The sequence below is a fragment of the Vicugna pacos genome, chromosome 8 (genome assembly GCF_048564905.1).
Source record: "Vicugna pacos chromosome 8, VicPac4, whole genome shotgun sequence".
NCBI lineage: Eukaryota > Metazoa > Chordata > Mammalia > Artiodactyla > Camelidae > Vicugna > Vicugna pacos.
The window spans coordinates 77,138,865-77,162,083 of record NC_132994.1 but is presented as its reverse complement, the minus strand read 5'-3'; the positions used below and the strand labels follow the sequence as shown (position 1 = coordinate 77,162,083).

The following is a 23,219-nucleotide window of genomic DNA, read 5'->3' as shown; positions in this document are numbered from 1 at the left end:
TGAAGGTCCAGGAGGGAAGACGTCGGGGAGGACGGCGCTCCCGCCGTTCCCGGAGCTCAGGCAACTGGAAACAAAACGAACCAGGAAAACAAAGTTCCCTGAGTGCGCGAGGCGTCCTCCTGAAGCCCGGCCCCAGCTGCCGGCCCCTCCTTTCTATCTGAAGGGAACCGGGGTCTTTATCAAGATGAGAATTAAGGCTGAGTCAGGACGAAGTCAGCGGCTCTCATAAGACAGAGAACTTGCGGGAGGGGGCAGGTTTATGAACACAGACTTGAACTCAGGTGTGATGGCCCTTGTGTATAAACAGAAATGTGTTTATTCATAAACCTCGCACTTTCTATAAACATAAGAATGAGAAGGTGGATTAGGAGTTTGGGATTAACAGATACACGTTCTTACACATAGAACAGGTGTCCAGCACAGGGAACTATACTCACTTCCTTGTAATGAGCCGTAATGGAACCGAATCTGCAAACACACACGTCTGTATGCATACGTGTGCCTGAATCACTGCGCTGTGCGCCCGAGACTAACACTGTAAGTCCACCACACTTCAGTGAAAAACAAGAACTTTTTAAAAAGGGATATTTCAACCCTGGTAGGAAAAAACTGAGAGGTGAAAACGTTTGTTTCCTGACGAAAGATAATCATCAGACGTATCAACAGCAAAGACCAGCGAGTGACCTCGTCGCTCCGTCCTTCCTGTCTCACTTGGGTTTTACTGACGTTTCATTTGGAAGTTGGCTTGAGTTTACCATTCTGTAACCCTGAAAAAGGCACTTCCTTCCAATTTCTTTAACATCTCGGCCTCCTCGGCCCCAAACTCAGTCTTGGGAAGACCCCTTCTCTCAGCCACAAGCGGACTCGTCACCTCCCCAAGTCCAAGGCGGCCACCAGGCTGGGATCCTGATCTTCTCGGCCATGGGAGTGCTGCTCCTGACCTGCCCACCCCATCTCGGAAAACCAGAAAACCGTGGATCGATTCTAAACTGTCTCCCAGTCTTAAAGGGACACGCCCTCTTCACACATCACACACACTAGCCAGCTTATGATTTCACAAACTTAAATGACAATTAAAAATTTTCAAATGTGTCATTTGAATGTAGTAAGTGCAAAGTCAGTGGAATATGTCACCTACGCAAGGAACTGAAGATGTCAGAATTCCCCATCCCAAATGACTCCAAAAAATGTGTTTACTATCAAGCTTTCAGTGTGCAGTATGCAGTAAGAACCTCTTTGCAGGTGTTCTTGAAGACATAAAGCTGTCCTTTGATAGCAAAACATGTGATTCACTAGCAGAAATACTTTTGAGGAGAAAGTGAGAAATGCGAGTTTAAGCAGGAGAACCGATCCAAATGTCTTCATTCCACAAAGCGCCTCCTCTCCTTCTAAATTGTGGCAATGACGCAGGAGAGTCGAGGCTCGGGGCTGAACGTTGGTCCCCCTTACCGGCAGCCCGAATGTGCAGTGATGAATAATGAAACGTTGAGGCGTCGGCAGAAGGGGCCTGCTGCACCTGCATGCCGTCCACCCAGCACAGGAAGTGGTCCTGGCCCCGGGCGGCCGCCAGGCTGCGGGTCGGGCTCCAGCTGCATCAGGGTAGAGGATCTGCTCCCCAGATGTCCGGTACCCAGCACTTGCTCTGGTTCCAAGTTCACATTCTCCTTGGAGCAGCCTTTGTTCACCAGGGTGGCCGAGTGCCCAGGGCTCTGGACCGTCCTGCTGATGGTCTCGTTGTGTGCCCTCCATCTCTGTAATCCACAGGGCTGCTGGCCTGGTGGAGAGTCCCGCAGGACAGCTCCAGCCTCAGGACAGTGAGCATCAGTGTCTTGAATGCAGGAAATTTTGTAGGTGGTTCCAAGTTACTCACATTATGAGACAGTGAAAAGCCCTTTTCCGCTCCAGACGCAGCTTCACAGCCTCTTAGGCTGTGCTGTTCCTAAAACAGCTGCCGCGGTCCATAGGCAGCATACCTGACAGCTCGTCTGTGCTTTGTGATCGAAGCTCAATAAGGACATGCAGTTTTGAAATAAGAATGACTGATGCTTAGGATTAATGAGTATATTTAATTCCCTATAAATGTGAGCAGCATAAATCTTCGCTGTGCGCGCTCTTCAACACAAGGGGAATCTAAAGGCATGAACACCCGGACCCACGAGGCTCGCTCCCCGGGGAGCCCAGGCGTGTGCTGCGGGATTAGGCAGGGGTCCGGGCTGAAGGCGGGGCAGCAGGTGGGAGGCTGGTTAGACACAGGGATGTATCGACAGAAAAGAACACCGTTTCCTGGTCGGGAAGCTGTGTGACGTTTCCACTTTCCAGGAACAGACGCGTGTACCTTCATTCCTGTTGTCTCATCTCCCTGGTGTTGCATCCGGGGGAGTAGGAAGTCCTCCTCACAGTCACACGACACTCTCCTTCAATTTCCTGAGGTTTCTTCCACAGTCAGTATCATTTTAGTTTCTTCTATCAAAAAATTAATAGAAACAATGTTAGGGTTTATGGTAAAATATGTCACAGAGTCTCAATTAAGTACAGATAAATATATAGTTTGCCCTCAAACCTCCCACGGGGGAGCCTCGCCCACATGCGTGGGACTTTCCGGAATCACACAGTGTCACAGTGGGTGAGCCGTGACTCATGGGGTGACGTGAGACCCCCACCTCCTAGTCCCTCCCAGCAACCAGCCCCGAGCACACAGGAACCTTCTTATTTCTTATCGTTTCCAAGCACATTGCAAAGTAAATGAATCGGAGTGCACTAGGGATGTGATCTGTGCCAGGATGCTGGGCTGAGTCCCGGACGGTGATGTGGCGGGGGAGTGGAGCTTGGTATTTGCAGAGGAAGCTCCAGGCGGCTTTCTTCATAGCACACGCTGCTTTGTCTCCAGCAGAACCCAAAACGCAGCCTCCTGCCCTCTGGCCTCCACGCGGGACAGTATCCCGCCAGCTCAGCTCTGTGCTGTGGGCTTGTCCCGGAGCCTGCGGTCCAGCCTCCACTTTGTGGCAAAAAGCAAAAAAACACAGCGGCCTCTCCTGACCATCCCCAACAAGCATGGACAAGACAGACCCGCTGAAACACAAGGGGACTTAGAACCACCTCAGGGGGGTGGGAGTGGGGGACAGACATCAACACGTGGACGTGGACCCCACAGCATGCCGTCCCAGAGCAGAAGTGCACCTTGCGTCCCAGGGTAACTTTCAGAGCGGATTCAAGTACAACCTTCCATGATTCAGAGGTGAGTTTTACGGTGGTGACCCTGGACCCAGAACACAGCCTGACCTCATGCTGAAAGCTTTAGTGGGGCTCTTTCCCAACTCAGACACTTTAAAGAAAAGAAGTTCTCATCTCAAAAGTGCTGGCCTGTGGGGCAGGGACCAGGGGCCCAGAGAGCAGCAGTTCCCGGCTGGGGTCTGAGAGGGTCGCCACAGACAGAGGAGGAGAGCCGATGGAGGTGAGACTCCGAGTTAAATGAGACGAAGTTCCTGGGGGTCGGGGAGGTGCTGCCCCTGGCACTGCAGACGGGGATGGGGGGTGCAGCAGCACAAGGGGACCAGGAGGCTTAGGCTCTGGGGCGCTGAGCGCTGTGGGAAGTGTGTTCTCAACAGTGTAGATGGTGGCCAGGAGTTCCAGGAAAGTGCAGGGAGATAAACATGGTTCTAAGAGCTCACTTTGCTCTAAACAGCTCTGATTCTGTGATTTAGTAGAAAGACCATTTGTGGCTGCCAAGTAAAAACTGGCACTTGCCACCTGCCCCTCCAAGGATTGGATCCCCCTGGCGCTTACCATCTCCCCCTGCTGGGATTGAATCACGACCTCCAACACCGCCGGGGAGAGGCCAGGGCGGGGCCAGGAAGGAGGCGCTCTGTGCTCTGGGGAAACTGGCAGAACAGGCCTTCGGAGAGTCAGATCTTTTCAGGAGATTTCATCAGCCCAAATTCTCCCATCTCCTCCTCTCTAGAGAAGCACTAAAACCATTGACAGTGACGTCTGCTCCTGGTGACAAACAGCAGCCTCTGCCTGAACGTGTGCTTGGCAGCACGTCCCCCCTTCACTGAAGCCATACATACCCTGAGCCCCCCGCCTGTTCGGAGCGGCTCCTCAGAGCTGTCTGAGACGCCGTCTCCCGGGCTAGAGCCCTCATTTTGCCCCCAGTAAAACTTAACCCACAACTCTCGGGTTGTGTGGTTTTATTTCAGGTGACATGACTGAGGATGCCCAACGGGAAAAGAGTTTGAAAGCACACTCGTAACTGCGCCTGACCAGGCAATTCCTTAAGCGGAACGATCTGACCAGATCATGATGTAGCATTCCTCAGATACGCTGGAGGACAGCCAGTCCACTGCAGCCAAGATGTCCTAGTTGGGGTATAATTTTAAATGTTCTCCTGATTCCTCAACTCCACTGATGGTCCAGGTTGAGGAGCCCCTTTTGTCCTGAATGGGGTCGTCTGGGAACACCCGCTCTTCTTCTTTTTCTGTTGTGGGACTTTGGCATATTGGGCAGATCCTGCCTGTCCTCAGTGTCCCCCGCCTGCCTTCGGAGTACCAGGTTAAGGGCCTCCTTTTCCCTGGGCCCCCCAGACTGTGAGGACTTCAATGTGAATGTGGCTTCAGTTTCTGTTTGAGGCAGATAAGTAAAGAATACTTGGTCAGTCAAGTGTGGTTCTCATTCAAAGTTGCCCTCACCTCCAAGCTCTGTGGGAATCTACCAGCCCCCACCCACAAGAGCACCTGCCTGCCCAGCATCGCAGCAGGGGGGCCAGCCAGCCTTTCGTAACCACAGGCCTGAGAAACAGGAAAAGGAGGGCCTATCCCTGAAACTCACACTCCAGCAGCCTGAGTACAGGTCCCAGAGCTAAAGGGAGATGGGGTGAGCCCAGTGGGGACCAGGCTAGAGAGGCTTATCTCAGGGTGCAGACAGAGGGACCTTCCTCGACGGAACATGCCTCCCAGTAACCCCTGCTGCACATGCAGCACAGAGGTGTGGACAGCAGCATGCAGGTCCCTGTGGAAAGCTGCCGCCCCCAGGCGGTCCCCCGGGGATGGGCCTTTGCTGTGTCTGTCCCCCGGGGATGTCTGCTTACTTGTGCTGTGATGTCACATGATGGGACAGAAAACAAAGGGCAGAATGAAGTTTTTTAAACAAAATTCAAAGGATTCAAAGATGAACTTATCATGTGCTACATTTGAGACTTTATTTGCCACTTGTCCCCTTCCATGGATCTTTCTAATTCTGCATCAGGATGAGATTGTTTTCATTTTTATAACCTAAGAGCACATAGTAATGTCTAATTTTAAAAATGTTCTTGAAGGCGGGAGGGTACAGCTCAGTGGTGGAGTGTGTGCTTAGCATGCACGAGGTCCTGGGTTCAATCCCCAGTGCCTCCGTTAAATAAATAAACAAACCTAATCCCCCTCCAAAGAATTCTTTTTTTTTGATGCTCTTGGATAATTCGACCCATTCTTCCAAAAGAAAGTCACAAAAATGTCAAGTTCTAGGGACCATCCTGCGTGTCTTTCCCATCCCCCATGTAGACATTGCCTCCTGCCCTCACTTCTCCTCAAGGACCCACTTTAAATGTCCCTTCTCAAGAAGGCCTTCGTATATAAAACAAATACTAGCAGACAGAAAGGGAGAGATTTATGGGAATATAATAACAGTAGGAGATGCTAGCACCCCACTAACATCACTGGACAGGTCTCCCAGACAGAAAATCAACAAGGCAACGGAGATACTAACAGACACAATAGAACAGTTGGACTCGGTTGGTATTTTATGACATTACATCCCCAAAAAACAGAATATACATCATTTTCGAGTTCTCATGGAACATTCTCTAGGATAGACCACATACTTGGGCACAAAAGAAACCTCAACAAAGTTAAGAGGATAGAAATTATTCCAAGCATCTTTTCCAACCACAATACCATGAAACTAGAAATCAACCACAGAAAAACAAATGAGAGAAAAATGGCAGCATGGAGACGAAACAACATGCTACTAAAAAAACCAATGGTCAATGATAAAATCAAAGAAGAAAATTTAAAAATACTTCGAGATGAACGACAGTGAAAATACAACCACACAAAATCTATGGAAAGCAGCAAAAGCAGTCCTACGAGGGAAATTCATAGTGATACAGGCCTTCCTCAGAAAACAGGAGCAATCTCAGATAAACAGCCGAACCTGCCACCGGAAGGAATTAGCAGAAGAAGAACAAACCAGACCTAACGTCAGCAGAAGGAAAGAAATGATAAAGATCAGGGAGGAAGTCAATCAAATAGAGATTCTGAAAAATAGAAAAAATCTGTCAAGCCAAGAGCTGGTTTTTTGAAAGAGTAAAATATAAACAAAACTGGCCAACCTCTGGCCAGGCTCACCAAGAAGGAAAGAGAGAGAACACAAGTAAACGAAACAAGAAAGGGAAATGGAGACATTACAACAACACCACAGAAATACAAACACCAGGCAGGCCTTCGAGGGGCCACCTTCCAAACTAGCACCGCCGTCATCAGTGCTCCCCCACCCCCAGCTTCACGGCACTCACCCCACCTGGCCGTCCAGGTGTGCCCACCTGAACGGATCATCCAGTCTCCAGACAGCGCTGCCCGCCCAGGGCCGGAGCGGGACTGGGCGTGTGGCACGTGCTCTGCAAATTTACTGAATGAACGAGCAAATCAATGAATACATAACATAATCACCAATCACTAGTTTCACAAAAAATAAGGAAAGCCATTTTTTGATCCGTTACGTCAAGTTCTCCAAGAGCAATGAAACGGAAAAGAACACATTTAAAACCCAGTCCCCTTCGCCGAGGCTGCGCTTGCGCTCTGTCCTCTGTCCGCGCCGTCCTCTGGCGTGGGACTCGGGAAGGTCAGTTCAGGGGCTTTCCATCCATCAGAGTCTGAAACGCTTTAATTTTACCCCTTACTGAAAAAAAAGAAGAAAATAACAATTTTGTTTAACACTAAAGAGTGCATTTGCACACTGGGTTGGAGTTTGAGGACAATTAATCAACTTTCATAGAAATTTTATTTTTATTTGATTCTTAAGATTAAAAAATTTTCTATAACAAGTAACTTCTTATGCACGAAACACTGACTACATTACCCATCCCCTCCTCTGCTGCTGTGCACGTGGCGGGACTGTTCTGAGGCTGCTAAAATTCCTTGACACAAACCACAGACTGAGACAGATGTTCAGCCCCTCAGGCGCTGCCCGCGCGTGACTTCCCACCTCTGGGATTGTCCTTCCAGTTTCTTCTTCTGAAACGACTCCTTCTTCTTGGAAATGACATAGCTTCTTTCTCTGATGCTCATTGTCCCCAGGCCGGAGGTGAAAACAGGACAAGAGAATGAAAAGTCAGCGAGTCCCATCCCGGGGGAGTGGAGCCAAGGCGAGGAGAAGGACCCCGGGCCGTCGCCTGGGTGTGGGAGCTTCTGAGAGTCTGTGAGGAAGCTGCCAACCAAGGCTGTGAGAAACCCGCACCCTCCCGACGTGAGACGAAGGTCCCAGCTCAGGGCTGAGCTGTGGCTCCCGCTCCAGCCACCCACCCTCGCACCCCAGCAGCCGTGCACCCAGGATGTTCCCCCTCCCTCTCTGACCCTACTCCCGCCAGGAGCACGCTGTGTCGAATGCTATCATGTCGTTCTCTACAAATCTGTGCGCCCGTTGGTCGTCCTCGCTGGAATATCTGCGTCTGACTGTTGGGCAGAATTGTAAGAATTATAAGTGTCTGCAGCCTCAGCACAAAACAAGCAACACAATATGTTCTGAATCTTTTCTGAGCAATTACGTGTGTAGTGAAGAATTAAACTTTGCCCAAAAGATGTCTGACCTTTGCCCCCAGCTGCCAGAGGTCATCTCCAAGCCCTTTGAAGGTCATGGCTGGCCGGGGTAGATTTCCTACCCAGGGGCTTGGGTCCAGCCAGAGAGTAACGTGATGTGGGGCAGGGCTCTGAGTCACACAGACTCAGCTCCACCTCCGCGGGCCTGGAGGCTGAGGCCAGCATGAGGATCAGCAGCCTGAACTCCAGAAAAGCCTCTGGACGCACTGGCAGCAGCACGGGTGGGCCTGGAGATCCTCATACTAAGTGAAGTAAGGCAGACAGAGGAAGACAAACACCAAATGATATCGCTTATATGTAGAATCTAAAAACCAAAAAAGACACAAATGAACTCATTCACAAAACAGAGATAGACTCACAGTCGTAGAAAACAAACTTATGGTTACGACGGGGGAGGAAGGATAAACTGGGAGTTCAGGATCTGCAGATACAAACTATTATATATAAAATAGATAAATGACGCGGTCCTCCTGTAGAGCACAGGAAACTATATTAAATATCTTGTAAAAGCCTATAAGGAAAAAGAACCCGGAAAGGAACATGTGTATGTCTGTATGACTGAATCGCCATGCTGTACACCAAAAACCAACACACCACTGTAAATCAACCGTACTTCATTAAAAGTGAAGAAGGCTCAGGGGTCTCCCTGGTCGACAACGCTCTGGGCACGGATCTTGGGAAAGCGGTATTGTCCTGACTCCGCCGGGAGGGACGCCCCACGTCGATTACGCCCCGGACCCTGTCCCATGCCCATCCCTGCTTGGCTGATCCCAATCTGTGTCCTTTCTCTGCAATAAAGCGTAACTGTGAATATAAGTGAGCTTGTGAGTCCCTCTAGAAAATTACTGAACCTGGGGGTGGTCTCGGGGACCCCAAACTCACAGCTGATCACAGAGAGAAGGCAGTGTTGTAGGAACAGCCTGGTCCCTGCGGACCTTCAAAGCAACTAGCAGGAAAGTCTAAGGCAGAGTGTTTATTCAGTCTTTACAAAGTCTTCCTTCTGGTTATTTTCAGACATAAAAGAAAAACTAGAAATGAAGAATGGGTCGAATTAAATTTGTGTGTTGCTTTTAAGCAACGATTCCATTAGCATTTAAATTTAAGAACAGGCGTGTAAAAAACATACACCATACAAACTGAACTGAGAACAGAGAAGTCTCCTTAGAAGAAGAGCACTGAGGAAACAGAACGGTTACTGAAACCCGGGCTCCTGGGATACTAAGGTTTAACAAGACAAGACCCCTGAGGGAGAAGTTCAAAGATTATAACTTTAAAAGAAAGTAAAGGGCAAGTCAACCTTTCAGGAGTAAGGAAAATAAATCAGGGTGCTGAGGAAAAGAAGCAGAATTTTTTCAAAGTCTGTGACTTTTTGATTTTCTACATTTAAAAAGGAAAATATGCCATCATTCATGTTTGTGTTACCTGTTGAGCTAGAATATCTACAATGTAGCAAGTTCGGGGTACACTGTGCACTGAAATCTGCACTGAAGGGTAGCGTCGAAGGTCTGAGTTTTAAGCAAGTTGAGAGAAAGAGATTTAATCCATCACTTACCTGCATTTGTGTAATTTCGGTCCCTGAATAGTTGAGTGAGTTCCCAGCTTTTCTGGGTGTCACCGTGAGCTACAGCACCCTTAGAGATGAGACACGTGGTCTCCAGCCAACCCTTGCCTGGAACTTGTCCCCTGGTGTCCCCAAGGAACGTTTATGATGGGCATATGGTTCAGAGAAGGTGTCACTAGAAGTACCAGTCGGGACACTTCTGCAATTCCAGATGCTTGGACCATTCTCTGAATGCATCTTCTTAGGAAACCAGAGGCAGGTGAACATGCGTGATGCAGAGATGGGATGATGTGTGGGCTGCAGGTCCAAAGGAAAACCTTGATAGAATTAAAGCCAGAAGGACTACAAAGCAAGCTACCTGAAATATCATGCAAATCAGTGGCCGTGGCAGGCTCCTGAGACGTGGACTTCTCATGAACACAGGAGTGAGGGTGCTGCCAGCCGGGCAGTGTGGTCGGGACCCCGGGCTCTGGCACCAGCTGGGCTGGGAGGGTCTCCCATCACCCACTGTGACCCCGAGCAAGTCCCTTGACCTCTCTGAGCCTCCATCCACAGAATAGAGCTTAAAACTGTCCCTGCTGCACCGCATGCCCCTCTTCATTGCTGTAGCACGGGTGAGCGCACAGCGGTGCTAGACACCCGGCGGCATGCCGCAAACTCTCGTCGTTCTTACTGCTGAGACCCCTTAGAGCTCTCAGATGAAGTCTCCGAAGTGAAGGCCTCGAAGCCCATGGAACTGAAGTGTGATGCAGAACTGTATCACCATCCGGGGTGGGAAAAACAAGTTTTGCTAAAAGTCTAAGTGTCAGATAGGGGTTAATAATGACCGCAGTCAATGTCGAGCCACCCACGGCATCCCAGATCCAGTGCGAGTGCAGTCCCTGCGGCAGGATCGCAAAGGCTCACAAGGAGCCTGCAGGCAGGTGGTGTCACATCCGCCCCGGCGAGGAGGCTGGGCGCACTGACGTCCACCTGCTTCCCCAAAACCGTGTGGCTGCCGAGTGGAGAAACCAGATAGAACTAAAGCCGACTTGACTGCAAAGCCCAAACCAGGCTGAGCGGGGCCGGGATGAATTGGGGTCAGCTGTGGACCAGGGCCCAGGTGGGCCAGGCCAGCGCTGGGTGGGAATGACCAGCCTCATTCACATGTATTTTCTGACTTCCATTTTGTGCCAGGCATGGTTTTGTCTCAGGCACACAGGGCACGTCCCTGGGTTCACAGACCTGACATCCTGGTGGATTCTGTGCACCTTAACCAACCGTGAGCTTTACAAGCACGGTCCAGCGCTGTAGATCCCGACCCGGGCAGCGGGGGAGGGCAGGGAAGCAGCCTCAGCAGAAAATAAAATCTGACAAAATGAGAGGACAAGGGAAAACGGGCAACCCTGAAGGACCAGGTCGCCCCACATCCTCTTCCAGGTGAACGTAGAACCAGAGCTTGGAAAACAGTTCAAACTAGAGAACAACTTTCTGGTTCCATCATGATTTTAACTTTATAAAGACGAGTTGTCTTCATGTAATTAAACTTTCCAGGTCCCCTCCCCTCTGTGACAGCTGGGGTGCACAGCCGGGCTACGCCAGACACTCTCAGGACACTGTAGCTTCCACTGAATGCCAGATGATGCAAAGCGAAACATAGTTTCCCCTTTTTGAGGACAAAACAAAACTGCAAGGGATTTTTTCCCTCTGCCCCGATCCTCCTTCCTCAAATAAATTTTACTTTGCCTCTGACCTCATTCAGATGCTGGTCAGTGTGTTTTCTGTTCTTCTGTGGGAAAGTGCACTGCCAGCAGCAGCCTGATCCCTGGAGCTCAGCCCTCCCGGGGACTTCGGGACATGCTGCCACCCAACTGCTCAGTGCACAGCGAGGCGGCGGAGCTGGCGGCAGCCTCGCTGCTGCTGCTGGAGTGCGTGCTGGGCATGCTGGGCAACGCCGTGGCCCTCTGGACCTTCTTCTTCTGCCTGAAGGTGTGGAAGCCCTACGCCGTCTACCTGTTCAACCTGGTCCTGGCAGACCTCCTGCTGGCCGCCTGCCTGCCCTTCCTCGCCGCCTTCTACCTGAGACACAAGACCTGGGGCCTGGGGCACACCGCCTGCCAGGTGATGTCCTTCCTGCGGGCCCTCTGCCGTGGGTCAGGCGTCGCCTTCCTCACTGCCGTGGCCCTGGACCGGTACCTCCGAGTGGCCCACCCTCGGCTCAAGGTCAACCTTCTAGCCCCGCGGGTGGCCTGGGGGATCTCAGCCCTCGTGTGGCTCCTGGTGGCCGCCCTCACCCACCAGAGCGTGCTCCTGTCCGAGGCCCAGTGCCCCGGCTCCGAGCCCCGGACAGAGTCCTCCTTCAGTGCTATCTGGCAGGAAGCCCTCTTCTTCCTCCAGTTTATCCTTCCCTTTGGCCTCATCCTATTCTGCAGCGCCAGCATCATCAGGGTTCTCCAGAGGAGGCTCCGGGACCCAGACAAGCAGCCGAAGCTGCAGCGGGCGCAGGCGCTGGTGGCCGTGGTCGTGGTGCTGTTCGCGCTGTGCTTCCTGCCCAGTTTCCTGGCCCGAGTCCTGCTGGCCGCCGCCCGGCGGGGGCGCGGCTGCGGGGCCCTGAGCGCCGCGGTGCACGCCTCCGACGTGGCGGGCAGCCTCACCTACCTGCAGGGCGCGCTGAACCCCGTGGTGCACTGCTTCTCCAGCCCCGCCTTCCGCCGCTCCTACCGCAGGGTCCTCTACACCCTCCGAGGCCGCGGGCCGGAGGCCGAGGCTCAGGGCTGTGAGCCCAGGGACGATGACTCCTGAGGACGCCAGCCCCCCACCCGCTTCCCCGGAACCACCGGGTCTGAGCAGTAATGATGGTGAGTTAGGATTCCACACTACAAAGGTCGGGCTCAAGTGTCAGCACGACCGCAGCAAGGGCTCCCACACGCCTGGCTCCCGGGATTCCCTTCCGCTGATTTACGTGACGGAGCAGCCAGTCGAAGGGGCGCAGCCAGTCGAAGGGGCCCAGCCAGAGCCTCCTTTACACACGATTTGGATGCTGGTCAACCGCACACCCATCACTGAAGGAAGGTGCCCTGGTGGACCGGGGGTGCAGAAGGAGGTGGAAAGCAGTGTTGCGGTGTGGTTCTGGCACTGCTTGGTCTTGGCAAGTCATTTTAACTTCCTATTCTTGTTTGTAAATGCAAAAAGAAAAAAAAAGCCTGCTCCTTTCCTACCTCTTCACAGGCTTGTGGTCACTGACGTGGGGAGGTGGGGCTTTGGTTCCCAAGCAGGTCCCGGCTGTCAGTGTCCCGAGCTCAGCGCCACTTGGCGCACAACTGTTTGATTGACAGGTGCTTCAGTCGTGCAGATTATACATGACATCCAAGGCCACACAGCTGGTGCCCCAGTTTATTGTAAGAATTACTTTCCTACTAAATCTCTCAATGTTGCATCTGGAACTTTTTTTAAGTTTGAATGTCTAGACGCTTTTGAAACTCAATTTGCTTCCCTTACTCTAAAAGAGTCACCCCGCTTTACGCCTTCTGGGAGAAGCACGCAGTGTGAGATCCCAGTTTGCATGTGAAATGGCTGTTTCCACCCGATGCCACCGCGTCACTTGTGCAGAAGGCACGTGGGGACCAGCCCAGATGCCAGACCACCGCAGAGAAGGTGGGCCTCCTCCAGCCCCGGCCCCTGGGCCAGCAACGGCTGCATCTTCTCCTCTCATTCTTCTTAAATTATGTCCCAGATCTGTAGCTCGTGATGGTGACAAAGGATTTAGAAAGTCACCTTGCTGACTGCCTTATCTCTCACTCTCTGTTCAACATGGTGGTATGCTCCCCAAAGGGACTCCCCAAAGTGCTTAGACGAGGCTGAGGGTCTCCTTGTGAAACAGGGTCCCAGGCAGCCCACGCCAGGCGGTCTCACCTGGAGCCGCACCTGTCCTGCCCACAGAGAGAGCCCCCTGCTTTTCCCAGGGGGTGGTCCCGTGGTCTCTGCAATATTTAAGGTTAAAACTGGTGGCACTGGGTAACAGAAAATGGCAAAACTACGTCCCGTTCCCGGAGCTGTTTGTGTCCCAGGAAGGCTCCTAATCAGAGCCAGGCTTGAACCGCGGCCGTGGCCCTGCTGCTGCGCTTCTGAAGGACGTGGCACCTGCCTGACGCCGAGCAGCAACGGTGTAGCCCTGCAGCTGGCAAGCTGTGTTTATTGCTGGTTTACGTGTTAGTTTAATAGGATTTCCATTGCAAAAATATTGAACTGTGTATCTTTTCCTTAGATTTCACGCCTTTCACATATCCTTCAAAAGAAATAAATGAATTTTCTGGAACTCTGATGCTTGGGGGGAAAATGAAGGAAATGTGCCCAGATGACGATGTGGAACGGCTGAGTAAAAGCCTCCGGCGTGAGCCTCCTGCTCTGTGCCCGGGTTCTTCCCTTTCAGAGACCAGAAGTGTCGGGGGAGGCAGAGCGCAGGGGCACAGCGCATGCTCAGCATGTGTGAGGTCCTGGGTTCAACCCCCAGCACCTCCATTTAAAAATAAATAAATTAAATAAATGACCAGACTTTTTTAAAAGTTTCCGTTTTTCCTCCTGCATCTTACCGCACATGCAATTTTAAATGCAATTTTAAAAATCTAATATGTTTAAGATAAACATTTTCCGTGTTATGATAAATTCACCATCAAGCTGATTGATAACCCGATAATCGACCCAGAAGATGTTTCTTGGCCACTTTCCTGCTGTGGGACGTTTAAGTCCCTTACTCTCTACCCAGGGGAGTCCACACGTGAAAGCACGTCGCAGTGTGACAGCCATTAGGTGCCCCAGGGTGGGGTAAAGCCAGCCTGTGCCGATACCTGGAAAGGCGTGCTGGCAAGCACTGTGCATAACCGCTCCCCAACATGGTTCCGTCCCGCTGTCGCCGCAGCCCTGCACACCTCCCTGCCCACACTCAGTGTGAGGGAATGGGGAGGTCTCACCGCAGCGCTGACGGTCTCCTGGGCTCAGCTGTGGGATCCGGGAGGCTTTAGAAGCCCTGATGCCTCTTCCAACCCCAGGTGTTCTGGCTCGGTGGGTCTGGGGGCACATGTCGCTTTGAAGTCCCCTTCATTCGTTCCGTTACTGTGCAGCCAGGGCTGAGAGACACTGGGTGAGTGACCATGGTCAGGGCCTTTGTGTCAGCACCCTGCTCCATCCCTTCCCGGCTTGTGGCCGCCCCGCTCTGAACTATCCCCTTCTGCGGGAGGATAATAACATGAGAGCACACGGGATTGTTGTCCATGAAACTCCGCTGAGCACGGAGCCTGCACATGACAGCATCCAGTGCACGTCCCTCGTCTATTGCCAAGGGGCCAGCTCCCTCTGTTACCTTTGCTTACGTCCCCAAGACGAGGGCCCTTTGTGGACAAAGCTTTTCACCTATACACCCTCAACACAGAGCCTCGTGAACGAGATGCCCAACAACTCTGCTAAATCAAGGCTTGGCTGCGATTCATTCTGTCTAGTAAATCCTTTCTGGGTATTTTCTGAGGACCCTGTGGCGGGGGCATTTTTTTGTATGTGGGCATCTCAGGGTCCTCGGAACAACATCTCTGAGGATGTTTCCGGGGTCCTGTCTCTCATGCCAAAGACCCTGCTTGGCGCTCAGATGGCTTTCCTCTTTACAGACGTGGAATAACACGGTTCTTCTCCAAATTACTTTTTTGAGTGAGGAAATGACTCAAAAGGAAAGTGTGAGCAGACCGTGTACACAGCGGGCCTCAGGACCACAACTATTTCACTGCCAGTGGCAGGTTTCGGTTTCTTTTCTCCTGTGACTCACTTCTTAGAATACAACAGGTGCGTGGTCCTGACCGTGAGCCTTAGAAATCTCAGCTCCATCTGAGCTCCGGGGTGGCAGCGGCCCAGGTTTCCACCTGAATGATGAATTTCCTTCCCCATGCAGATAAGGTTATCACCGTTTCAAAACCCTGGTCAGTTTCTTGTTTCTCTTTCCAAAATCCAGGCCACTGAACCCTCCCTGGAGCACACACGTCCTGCAGGTGGACCTGGCCAGGACACGGCGCACCGTTTCACATTCCCACCAGCTGTGCACAAGGGTCCCGATTTCTCCACCTCCTCGCCAACACTTATGGCATCCTGGTTTTGTTTTTGTTTGTTTGTTTTTCTGTTTTCAGGGTTTATTTTTAAGTAGCCAAAACCAGTGGGGTTTTTTGGATAGCAGCACATCCTACTAGTGAGCTGGACAAAGGCCTCTTTGAAGATCAGAAAATGCTTAATAACTTCAGAGACTCGGAAGACAACATCCCTGTGCCTGGATGCGAAAATGCGACCCAGGCCCGAGGTGAATTCGTTATGCGGCCACGGTGATCTCAAGTCCACTGAGACCTCACACAATTTCCATCTTGAGGCTCTTTTTCCCTGAAACCACAGGCCCGAGGACAAGTGTCCTGGGGAATTCTGTCAGAGAAGCTCTCACCTGGATGGCTCAGCTGGAGATGATGGAGCTGCTGCTCTGCAGTCAGGATGGGATGGGCTTCCACTGGGCAGGATGGGCTAAGGCTTCAGCTGGAGTTTTAGCTTAAGGACCTCAGGTACATCACCTTACGGAGCCTCCATCTTCATCCGAAAAGTGAGGGTGATGACACTTTCCTGGAAGGATGGCAGCGAGGATGGACCAGCACGCAAAGCTGGAAGGAGGCAGCTGCTCTGCCGGCCAGACAGCCCCCCGCCCAGGCCACGTCCTGACCCATCCACCCTCAGTGCCCAGGGTCTTCAGTGGAAGGGAACATACCCTGCAGATAACAGTCTGGGGGCGGGGATCAGAAAACAGGAGAACCGTGACTGTGAGGCACCATGCTTCCTCCTCCCTCCGCTCGCCCCCTCCCTGGGCCTGCGCACCCAGACCCGGCTCTGTCCCCCATCCACCCCCCGCCACCGCCGCTGGACAGGCCAGCCCCATCTCATGGCCGTCTCCTCCCCGGGGGGTGAGAGCACTTTCCCAGGTCCCGGGCTGTTTTCTCGTCCTCTGTAACCTGACAGGCCTGCTTCTAATCAGACAGGCTGTCCGAGGGTGTAGACGGTCTACACTCACACACCCAGGGCGTGCTGAGCTGCTATGAGCAGCTCAAAACAGTGAACAGACAGATCTTGCCTTTCTTTGCGCCGCGGGCTCTTGTCTCTCGTCTCTGGTCTGTGACATCTCGCTTCATATCCTCGGCGGTTTCTTGCATGAGGGAAGGGAGGTCACGGGTGGAGAGCCTGCCCGGAGGAGTCTCCGTCACTCCCAAGTGCCCAGGCAGCCTCGCAGACAGAGGTTCAGAGGGGAGGTCGCAGAGGTGTGCGTTGTGGACGCGGCGTGTGAGACAGAGAGGAGGCATCAGATCCAGACCCTGGCTGTGCGCCTGCTCACCTGGCTCTCCACGGCGCCGTCACTGCCCCAGGCCTGCCAGCTGGGAGGAGCGGGAGGGGACTCGCCTGTGTGCTGCGTGGAGACGGTTAAATTATTGTCCATCTCGGAACTCTGTAACTGGCTGTCCGAAGGCTGCGTTCAGCCAACAGACAGCTTTTGATTGGCTCACAAGTTATTTTTAATTTTTTGTATTATATGTAGTTAAGAAAACCCACCAAGACTCTACATTTTAAAAGTATAGATTTGTATCTCTTCTTGAAACTGGACGCTCTCCAGCCCTGGGTGAAGACTCCCCTGAGCCTTGGTGGGGGTGGCGCCACGCCGCTGAGGTGGATTTCATGGCCAGCCCTGTCTGGGCTGGTGTGCGTCCATTCTGGTCCCTGAGAGAGTTTACACCATCGTGGACCCTGATCTACACCTCCTTGTGTTTCAAATAGGTTTTTCGTCTTCCCTTCCTCGGTAAGTGTGATGGTTAATTGTGTGTCCACTTGGCTAGACAGGTGTCCAGTGATTCATCAGACACTAATCCAGGTGTCGCATGAAGGTGTTTGTGGATGAGTCAACATCTGCATCCACTGAGCAGAGGAGAGTACCCTTGCTAATGTGGTGGGCCTTGTCCAATCAGGTGAAGGCCCTAGAGCCGAAAACCAGAAGTTTCCCAGAGAAGAAGGAGTTCTGCCTCCAGACCCGAACACAGAAACCCTGCCTGAGCTTCCGGCCCTGCAAGTTTCAGGCCTGCCAGCCCCACAGGCGCGCGAGCCAGTTCCCTTAAACAAACCCCTGTACCTGCGTGTGCGTGTGTGTGAGACCTGCCTGTTCTGGTCTGCCGGGAGCCCTGGCGGGCACGCGGGAAGGAGCACTCTCCTCCACCCTTGCTGTCCTGCCTTCCCTTCTGTCAGGGGCAGCGGTTTCCACGATGCCTGTCAGTGCCAATCTTCAAAAGATTGGTTTTTATCACTTTATGTCTGTTACCATCCCCCCCAGAGTCTCTTGTTCACATCTCCTTCATAATCTTCGTTTCAGGCTTTGCCCGGGCCCTTACCCTTCCATCCAGGGTGCCCTCCTGTCCTGGCTTCCCCCGCGACACGTGTCAGCCCCCTGCCACCGGTTTTGCTCTTCAGTCTTCTTGCACTGGCCCTGGGACCGTCCAAAGTCCCCAAGGCTCATGCATTGGGTTTCTGCTCCACATCAAGCCGAACGGCTCTCGGGTTAGGCTCCGCCCGGGGGGACCAGGCTCTGTGTTTGCACAGCACTGCTGGACTTAGAGTTCAGCACAGCAGGCAGGCCTGTCCCCACCCTCGGCACAAAAGCCACAACTGCTCTATTATCTACATGTTCTTAGGACCCTGTTTTCCATTTAGCACGAAGCAACCAGGTGTCCCCACAGTCCTCCCCCGTTTAATCCCTGCCTGACACTGGACGGCCAACTCTGATACGCTTCCGTCAGCTGCAACACAACGGAGCTGCCGTTAACAAGACTGATTAGCTCCAGATTTAAAAATACAGGAAAGGGAGCTCTCTTTAAGCCTGAACAGGAACTTGGGGTGTAAACACCCTGGACTATCTTCTAGAGAAAATCAACACGTTTCAGGGAAGTGACTCCTCCGAGTGGCCCCGAGCGTGGCTCAGTGGGAAACTCAGAGACACTGCCTTGGTTTCTAATGTGCACAGCGGTGCCGGGTGGGGGGCAGTCTCAAATTCCTTAATGACTCATTTTTCTCATTTTTACTAGAACTCTGAAGCAATCATATTTGTTTTTGAGACTCTAATCCAACTGCATGATAACAGGCCTGTTATTGTTACTAACAAGCCTGGGACTCTATGTTATTTTACTTACAACACATTGAAAGCAACGAGCACTTTGGGGGCGGGTGTAGCTCAGTGGCAGAGAACGTGCACAGCGCACCCAGGGCCCTGATTCAAATCCCAAAACCTCCACCACCGACAACAACAAAAGGTAAAAATACATAAAAATGAAAATAAGTAAAAGCAATTAGAGCTTTAATTTCCTCTAAAATATTACGTTCGATTCCAAACACCAGCATCCTAAAATTTTAAGAGCTGCTTGCCTGGAAAAATGCATTGGCTATTATTTTTACCAAGACAGAGGTAAATGCTGTGAAAATAAAGGGGGAAAATTGAGGGAGCAAAATTCCCTGGGAACCCTGGGGGCGCAGCAACCTCGAGGCCGGGGCGGTGAACTCCCACCTTGACGTGGGAGGGGTGGAAGGGGCTGACGATGGGGGCGGGGGGGCAGGCTCATCACAGAGAGGCAGACAGAGGGACTCTTCCAACCTCAGCGGGCAAGACACGCGGGGTGGGGGTGTCCTGCAGACGCTGGCGGGGGTCTCCCCGCTCTCCAGCCACTCACACGGGACTGCAGCTTGAGTGTCTCCAGGTGCGAAGGGCTTGCGGGCACTGTGGACCAGTGGACGCTGCCCTGCCGGCCCTGCCCAGCTGCCTGGAAACCATGGTAACCACCACCTGGAGAGGCCTCGGTGCTTAGGCTCCGGACAAGCGTCAGCCGGCGTCTCCTCTTCAGCTATGAAGCAGCGCCGGGGTGGGTGTGTGGGGTAGGAAAGCCCCTGGGTGAGGGTATGGGAAGCCTGACCTCGACTTAAGAGCAGGGTCTTTGTCATTCCTACCAAGAGGGCCCTGAGTCCGCGCCTCTGTGTCCCTTTGTCACCCCCACACTCCGCTTGGATATCACAGTGCCTGAGACGCACACTCTTCTTACCAAGACAAACGGGAGAAGTGATGCTGGCATTTCAGGTAGGACCAAAGTGTTTATGGGGAGGAAACAGAGGAACCCAATGCCAGGCATGTCCAGGCACAGGGCACAGAATTGAAAAGAAGGGCCTTGACCACAGGACCCCCAATTCCCACCCCTGCCCCGGGGACCTTCTGCCAGTGGAACAAAAGAATGTGTGCTTTTTACACAGCTCAGTGGAATCAGGGCCACAGCCCAGCCCCGAGGTCAGGGGCAGTCGGACAGAAAAGGCACCTGAGCATCCATGTGTTAAGAGTCACATCTTCACCTGTGGGTTAATTAGACACATGCCCACTAGGTGTGGAACCACGTGCTGGGCCCCGGGCATCACTGATGGGACAGACACCAGTGCCCTAACGATGGCACATCTCGAGCTGGACACAGACTCTGAATAGTGAGACACACAAAACCAACGGGGGAAGGCATGTGTGAGATCCTGGGAGGCCACCAGAGGGTGCAGTGACAATGTGGGGGCCCCCCCGGGTAGACAGGTCAGGGAGCCCCACCTGGAAGGTCCCCTTCCAATGAATCCTGGGAAGATGAGCGCCCAGGATCCATGGCGAGAGAAGAGCATCTGGACAGAAAGGACAGGGCCACCCAGGGAGACGCAGCCTCAGGAGGAGGGGCCGCTGTGCCTGGAGTGACAGGCGTGAGGTGGGCAGCGGGCAGGGGGCCAGGGTGTTGGGCCTCGTGGGGCACCATCAGGGCTGTCTTCCAAGTGCAAAGCCAGGGACTGAAAGGGGTCGAGCAGGAGCGAGGAGAGGGAGGGGCTGCTCTTCGGGTTCAAAAACCCGCTCCAGCTGCAGTGCAAGGACAGAAGGGAGCCTGGGGTGAGAAGACAGGCCGAGGTGCTCCTGCAACCGTCCGTGTGAAGAGAGGTGCAGGCGGGCTGAGGGGCATGGGCCCACACACACGTGGAGACAGAGCCTACGACCCAGGGGACAGCTAGGAAGTGGGGGCCCTCCAGGGAGTGGGCTCGGCAAACACGAAGGCAGAGGCAACATTTACCAAATAGAGGACGACTGGGCCAAACGCAGCTTTCTGGGGCGGGGGGAGGGCTCATCAAGTCAGGGCGGAGTCTGAGATCCCTTGGAGATTCTGGTGGGCGTATCCAAGGGGCAGGTCTGTTTGCGAGCTCAGAGTGTTGGGGAAAGTTCCAGACTTGTCATCAGTGTGTAGGGGGTCCTGAAATCCGGGGATGGGAGATGGCCTGGGTCAGTGGAGGGGTGGGACATGGGAAGAAGAGACAGTCCAGTCAGAGCAGCTGTGCATCGAGGGTCAGGGGGAGCAGGAAGGGACAGTGCGACACAGGGGAGGAGCCATGGCTGAGAGGGTGGTCTCGGGAGGCACACGGCCCGCGTTTACAGACGCTGCTAAGAGGCCAGTGTCCTCTGCGTCTCATGAGACGGCCCACGAGGTCGTGAAGTCTCCAGAACAGCGGCCCGCAGCTCCAGCTCCTCAAACCCGGCCGATCGCATGACCGCTGCGGGGGGCCCTCCGGCTGCACCTCTGGCTGTTGGACGGGAGTCCTTGGACGTCAGATCTGTGGCTGATCACGGACAGCTTCCTGGGAAGGCTTTTCCCAAAGGCAGGGCTGTCGGCAGCCTCTGGCAAGCGTCTCCAGTGCGGCCAGCCCTCCCATCACGCCTGCCGACCAGACAGAAGCTGGAAGGACACGCTGAGACACACATGCCCTTCGCCACCTGAAATCCTGGGGAAGTTCTCACCGGGAGAGCGGAGGCGCCGGGCTCTTGAGTGCAGCCTGTGTCCAGCAGGTGGCAGCAGCGCCCCGCCAGGGGCGAGTGGGCTCCCCCACCCCACCCCACCCCACCCCCGCCCTCCGTAAAGGAACTCCTGAATGCCTGGCGGCATCTCATAAACGCATTTGTTTACCACTCGCGCGAGCGGATGTGCTAGTCTATCACCCAAGGGGCAGGTCAGAAGAGGGACTCCTCCAATGTCCTTTTTAAATGCAAATTTTTATTTAAAGAATCCAGCTAATCTTTCTAAGTGAGGCAAAGAAAGGAAATTTTCTCATTAAAATATTAACCCTAATTCCAATTACAGTGCTTGGAAAATTTAGACTGACCAGTTCCAGATGCCCCGGTGGTGGTGGGTGAAGTGGGCGGGGGGCCTCTCGCAGGCAGAGAGAGGCTGGGCTGTCCCTTTTCTCAGAGGCTTTAGCCAAATCCGTCCCCACTTGTGCTCTTGTTCTTTTACTGCAGTTTGAATTATTTCTTTAAAATTCACAACTGTGCTCTTTTTTTGAAGTGAGGTGTGCAGCTGCCCTGCCTTCCACTGAAGTTCATTTCTCCAGCGTCTCTCCTGTCCCACAGAATAACAGTTCACAGTGACAAATTACAGTCTGTTCACTGTTATTGCATGTGTGCAGATACATGGTTGCCCAGCAGAAGGCGTCTCCCTGGCTTTCTCTCATCTGGTTGTTAGCACTTGACCAAGTTAAGTCCAGTAGGCTGGGAGAAGTGATCCCCACAACTTCCAGGTTACACCCTTAAAGAAAAGGCCACTGCCTCCCCCTTTTCCTCCTCCTGTTGGCTGGGATGAAAGTGTGATGGAGGGAGCTAGAGCAGCCCCTTTACACCAGGAGGACCGCCTGGGGTTGAGGACAGTGGCCTCTGGTGGCCAGGCTGCAGTGTCTATCTGGGCTCTAATATAAGAGATAAATAAATCAAGGGGTTAGAAAAGATGCAGCTGTGACCTCTAGCTCTGTTATAGATCCACCTCAGCAAAACATCAGGGAAATATTGTATTAGCAAATGCATGTCAAGGAAGAACGTGAGAATGCAGTCCGGCAGTTTGCAGTGTTACAGGTGTATGTACTGAATCATAAGATGGGAAAATAAGTCACAGCTGGTCATTCTGAGCCCTGGGTTCTAGAGCCTTCCCTCATGTGAATCCCTGAGCACAAAGACAGCGGGGACCTCTGATTCCCACAGGGCAGCGAGCAGAGTGCAGGCTGCATTGGGGGAGTCAGACTTTGTGGGGGCTACAGTGATTCAGGGAGATCCACGGTGACGGTGAACCAGCACCTCGCTCCCCAGCGCTGTGAGGGACAGAACGGGATGCTCTGGGGGTCGGATTAGATAACAGAGACAAAGTCTCAAGCCAGGAAGGCCCTGTTTATACAAGGGGGTGGGCAGAGCGGGGTCCCGGCCTCCACCAGCACCGTCATGACTGCCTTCTGCAGCCACAGCTGCTGCCAACCCCCTGAGGTCCCAGAGAAAAGAGCCCAGAAGTGGCCCTGGTTTGGGGAAATTCCCACTGCCCGGCAGAGCTGGACCAGGCTGGGGTGGGGAGCGGGGAGCCGCCCGTCCCCCAGGCGGGATGGAGGGCGGCGACCGGCACTGGAATGTGGCACCGAAGACCCTCAGAGCCGGCGTGGGAGGCGCTGGAGTGCCGCTGCCGTGCGGGTTGACGGGCAGGTGAGGTTGCCCAGGACACTGCCGCCTGCTGTCTTCACGCCCACCTGAAATCCACCTGAAAACTGAGACCCGGGTGGGACCGACCGCCTGGAACTCAGCTTATTACAAAGGAGGACGCTCCCTGGGAGTGAAGTCGCACGCATTTGAAACTAATGAGAACATGAAAGCTTCTCTGCCTTCAGAAAACTGGCTGTTCTGGGCGAGGGGGACTTGGGCCCCC

General features: G+C 53.3%; 1 protein-coding gene across 1 annotated transcript; it reads left to right on the top strand.

Moving 5' to 3' along the window:
* Window positions 1-11,184: 11,184 nt before the first annotated feature.
* On the top strand, window positions 11,185-12,372 carry GPR31 (G protein-coupled receptor 31). Its single transcript, XM_015247548.3, has one exon. It carries the CDS (start codon window positions 11,245-11,247, stop codon window positions 12,187-12,189), a length of 945 nt encoding a protein of 314 aa, XP_015103034.2. The 5' UTR covers window positions 11,185-11,244; the 3' UTR covers window positions 12,190-12,372.
* Window positions 12,373-23,219: the final 10,847 nt, after the last annotated feature.